The sequence below is a fragment of the Cheilinus undulatus genome, linkage group 12, assembly GCF_018320785.1.
Source record: "Cheilinus undulatus linkage group 12, ASM1832078v1, whole genome shotgun sequence".
Taxonomy (NCBI): domain Eukaryota; kingdom Metazoa; phylum Chordata; class Actinopteri; order Labriformes; family Labridae; genus Cheilinus; species Cheilinus undulatus.
Genome location: NC_054876.1, coordinates 31,388,694 through 31,393,927, shown reverse-complemented (window position 1 = coordinate 31,393,927; position 5,234 = coordinate 31,388,694). Strand labels below are relative to the sequence as shown.

At 37.0% G+C, this 5,234-nt stretch overlaps 1 protein-coding gene across 1 annotated transcript; it reads left to right on the top strand.

The window, feature by feature from the left end:
* Positions 1-1,530: 1,530 nt before the first annotated feature.
* haus1 (HAUS augmin-like complex, subunit 1) lies at positions 1,531-4,987 on the top strand. The gene is made up of 9 exons (XM_041801865.1): positions 1,531-1,716; positions 1,811-1,985; positions 3,149-3,284; positions 3,371-3,505; positions 3,591-3,714; positions 4,330-4,395; positions 4,490-4,561; positions 4,722-4,769; positions 4,866-4,987. The coding sequence occupies exons 1-9, from the start codon at positions 1,696-1,698 to the stop codon at positions 4,908-4,910; spliced, it is 822 nt and encodes a 273-aa protein (XP_041657799.1). The 5' UTR covers positions 1,531-1,695; the 3' UTR covers positions 4,911-4,987.
* Positions 4,988-5,234: the final 247 nt, after the last annotated feature.

The following is a 5,234-nucleotide window of genomic DNA, read 5'->3' as shown; positions in this document are numbered from 1 at the left end:
AGTGACGTAGAGATCCAAGCAGTACCCAAACGAGGCAAGACATGAGTTGTTGTGTATTTCCGCTTTCGTGTCTCAAAGTAGTCTCAAAAAATGCTTTTTTTGTCTTTCCTTTAAGGTTAATTTAATGTTATAATTTAGGAAGTCAGAGAAAATGGGTGTGCGCAATTCATTTAACATTTTATTAGTCCTGAAGGATTTTATTTCTAAAAAATATTTTGTGTTTGTGATTACACTATTGTTTTTTGTATGTAAGAACACCACGAAGTAAGAAAGCAGAACAATATTCTCATTTGTTTGTTTGTGTGTTTCTTTATTCAAGATTTAGATTATAATAAAAAAATGTCTCTCCTGATCACATGGAAAATTGACTCTTAGACTAAATTGAACAAACTTAGCCAAAATGAAAAACTAGAATACTTTTGAGAGTTAATACACTTTATGCTGTATAAAAAATCTTTAACATTGTATTAAAAACTACATATTCTCAAACCCCACATCTCGCTTTTTATATTCTTCTTCCTTTATTTTTTAATGAATAGCTCCAACTGTAAACTTTTCCTCAGTTCCTACCCAACATGTAGGAAAACATCAGGCAGTTTGTGCCCTTTTGAAGGGGGAAGAAAGAACACTATTGAAGTGTACACAAAGATACTTCAAAGTACATTAAAAGGCTATTGTGCATGAATGCATGGTGTGCCTCGAGATGTTGGCTAAATCTTAGGTGTGCCTTTTGCAAGTAAAGTTTGAAAGCCACTGCCCTAGGCTGTGCTTGCTCATCACATCCACCCGTTACTCTCTCCTGAAGGTGGGGACTTTTTTTCCCCATGCTTCTTGTAATATTAAAGGACATCCAGAGCACGAACTGGGGTGTGTCAATTCCCTTCCTGTCCAATGACTTGCTACATGTACGCCTTACTTCACGGTCAATTTTTGGCCCAAACATGCCTAAAGGTACTTCACATGTCTCCAGAACTTTTATTAACTTTGAGCTAATTACCTAGTAAATGTACCAAAAAGACATCACTATCTCAGAATTATACAAGACGTTTTATGCATAGGTTGCATAGAGGGAAAAGGAGCTGATACGTTTTTTCTAAATTGGTGACATCCGATACACACCTGGAACTAATAAAGAAAGACAGCGCAGTATTATTTCTTATTTAATCTTCAAAAACTTACTTCATGACTCAGAGATAATGATTTCATTACCTTAAAATGGAGGAAAGCGTTTTCGCATGTGACTGATTTTAGTAGATTAATAGCTTTTATTAATTCTTTTAACTCTCTTATCGGCAGTGTTTCAGAATTCCTGACCTATGGTTTAAGAAGGAGCAATGTCTTGATCCATTTAACATCTTTGGAAGCCTTGAGTGAATTTGAACCGGAAGTACTTTTGTCCTGCAAAGAGCGCTTTTATATCTACATTTCGCATCCAATTTTCCCTTGCTTTTTATTTTCACATTGTTTGCCAGTTATGTTTCTGTAAAAAAAAATGAAAATAAACAAAAGTTAATTCAATTTTGGAGTAAGACTTGCTCCGTTTTCTCGTTAGCTGCTAACCCGGAAATAGTTCGAATTAATCTTAGAGCGCCAAACTTATAAACAACACTATACTTTTCCTTTTCTTGATGCTGCTGGATTACTTGGACGTTTTTGTGGCTCATTGTTGAAGTTTTAATCCCATTTCTATTCGCCATGTGTGAAAAGATCACCAAGGTAAAACTGAATATCATTCCGACACCGTTTTAAACATAATGCAGTGACTGCTCTTGTCTTCTGTTTACACAATGCTTTTCATGTCACCTCTCAGGTAAACAGCTGGCTCAGCTCAGTGTTTGGAGACCAGCCGGTGCCACACTTTGAGGTCAACACCAGAACAGTGGACATACTGTACCAGCTGGCACAGTCCAGTGAAGCCCGGTGCAGTGATACGGCTCTCGTTATTGAAGACCTCAAACAGAAAACAGCAGAATATCAGGCTGAGGGTGAGAGATATACTCTGTTTGGGCTAGATACCAGAGCAGACAGCCGAGGAACAGTAGCATGTTGATGTAATTTAAAGGATGAGTGCTGTTTATTACAACTAGCTTGCAATGGTCTAGCTTTGTCCATTATTATTTTTAGTTGTTTTAACATTGTTATCGACATTGCACTAAAATCAAATGTATTACCTATAATGAGAATGATCTATGAAATATTACTAATCTAACAGCTACTCCCTGGAAGTAGTTGCAGGCATTAAAATCACAATATGGAAATAATCTATCTTTTTTAAATAAAAGTATTCACCCCCTTGGATGTTTTACCCTGTAATTGATTTTGTAAACCATTCATGATCAATATAGTTTGGCTTTTATGCCAAACTATATTGATCATGAATGGTTTACAAAATCAATTACAGGGTAAAACATTCATGATCAATATAGTTTTCACTATATGACATTACTTTTCACAAAGTAATGTCAATTAAATAAAATATGTATATATTTGTACAATAAATCACTGTCTTTGATAGTTAATTATTTCTTTGTTTCAATAAGTGGAGAGGGATACACATTTCAAGCCAACACCTTAAGCTTTAACTTAATAGGAATGACAACTGATGGATGTTTTGATGATGACAAATTCCCACTAGAGTAAAAAGTGTGAAAACCAACCCTGTTCTCCCCTACTTTTCAGTAACCATCTCTCTGGATTGCTTGGAGTGTTCTTTTGTCCTCATAGTGTAATAGTAGCCAGGAATACTGAATAACCACTGACTGGCCTTCCAGACACAGGTGTCTTTATACTACCATCACTTGAGACACATTCACTGCACTCAGGTGACCCCATTTCACTAATTGTGAGACGACTAGCATAAACTAGCTGGGCCTCTGTTGAATTTGGTCAGGATTTTTTGAGAAAGCCCAACCCAAATTTCTGGAAAGTTCCAACCTCTCAATTTTACTTGCATTAATGAGAAATGTTGTAGTTAAGAAATAATGAAAAACAGCAAAAAATAAAAGAAAAAAGAAAAAGAGAGAGCAAAACAGGCTACTACATTATATATAATTACAGAATTTCATTTTTTTGGGTCCAGACCCACCAGTTAAGAACCACTGATATAAACTATATTTCCACAGGACTAAAGTGTGTCTCTATCATCTAGATGCTCATGTCCGAGATGTTCTTCTGCAAGGTGTTGGTCTGTCCTGTGGAGGCCTGTCGAAGTCCGCTTCTGACTACGTGTCTGCATTAGTGGACACTGCCATGGTGCTTGGAGTCAGAGACACATCACTGGGCAGGTACATCACTGCTGCACTGTTTTTGTCAGTTATCAGTCACTGTTTTCTTTTGTCTCATGTTTCTCTCACCAAACTGTCTTTTCTAGCTTTATGCCAGCAGTGAATAACTTAACCAATGAACTTCTGGAGGCTGAGAAGTCAAACAGGAAACTTGAGCAGGAACTCAAAGCCCTCAGGAAGAGACTTAGTACTACTCTGGTACTGCGGGGCAATTTACAGGAGTAAGCACATGGCTAAATTTGGCATGTTGGTGTAGCTATTGCCTAGACTGGTGTGTTTGTGATAAGTGTATTTTATCCTCTGCAGGGATATCAACAAAACAGTGAAATCTCAGGCAGTGGAGAGTGCTAAAGCAGAGGAGAGGCTTCTCAACATGGATTTTGTTGCAGCAAAGGCTAAAGAGCTCAGACACAGACGGGAGAGAGCAGAGGTACATTTATTAGCAGCATTGTGTAAGAGGAGTCATGCATTAAGGTGCTAACTCACGGTTACAAACACTGCTGTTGAAAAACATAGCTGAGATGATTAAAGAATGCACAATTTTATTTCCCCAATATATATATCTTGTAGAAAATCTGAACCAATACGAATTTGCTGTGCCGCCTGAAGAAGCATGGATAAAATGATTTGCCTCACTAGATATAACGTATAGGGTGAGCAGATATGTAGGAAAGATATGTTCTTTTGAATGTCCGAATTTTCCCAGCAAAAACTGTACACCATGAGATGTATTTACTAAACAGTAAACCAGTGTTTACATAACCATAACCAACTGCTGTAACCAATCCCAGAATGCTTCAAGAGTCTTGTCTCCCCCATTATGTTTTTATTAACCAGTTAAAAGCTCCTCTCAGGAGTTAAAGGAAGGCAGCTTGTGGTTTGACCTGGGTATAATGTTGGCATCATGTTGCTGCCTTAGGTTAAGGGCGCTGAGCCGATGCTGTGGACAGGGCCAACAGTTAACACCCTCTGTATTATTGTCAGAAACCAGGACAAAGCTCTGGTCTTGTTCTGCTGTTTCACCCTCTATTTATCATTCCTCTAGGCTAAACTTCAATCGAGGAACATGGACAAGTTGCTCACACACCAGGCTATTGTACAGCTCTCTGAGGTAACTTCAGCTGTTACACATGCAACACAGATGAAAAGCTAAAACTTTCTCTTTCCAGCATCTGAAATGAGCCGTCTCATTTTTCTCTCTGTAGGAAGTCACGGCACTGAAACAGGAAATAATCCCTTTGCAGAAGAAACTGGAGCCCTATATGGACTTAAGCCCAGTATGTTTGATTGCAGTTTTTTGTATTAGTTCAACAGCCAAAACACTTTCACATCACCTGTTTATGGTGTACACTTGACTTCAGTAAACCAAATGAATATCTTCAGTTTTATGTTTGAAGTTATGACTAAAAGGCATGTTTTTGTTCCTTTAAACCTCAGAGCCCATCTCTTGCTCAGGTGAAAATAGAGGAGGCAAAAAGAGAATTGGTGAGTTTTTTTTTATATTTTTAAGACATAAATAAATGAATGAATAAATAAATAAATAGTTTTTCTGTTTAATTTCACATTGCTTTGTTGTTACAGGCTGCAATTGATTCCAAACTTGAGATGAATGTGGATTTCAAATGAGGATTTTTGAAAAACGTCTTGTTCCGGGCTTCTGATTTTATGTGTTTATTTGAAAATGAATAAAGTAAATATTTCTACTTCATGGTGTATACTGTGTCAAGTCATTATCTGCAAAATGTGTTTTGTTTGAGAATCTACATAAGTTTTTTTTTTTTTTTTTTTTTTTAACAAATAAAGGTTATTGCTGCATGCATGTTGCATTTTAAAGGTTAAATACCATGGAAAACCCACTTTGTAGTATTTTTGGACTACATATCTATGGAATAAGTTGCAGGAGAACCCATGGTTAGATTGGGATCCATGTGAGTGGGTGCCTTTGGTTCT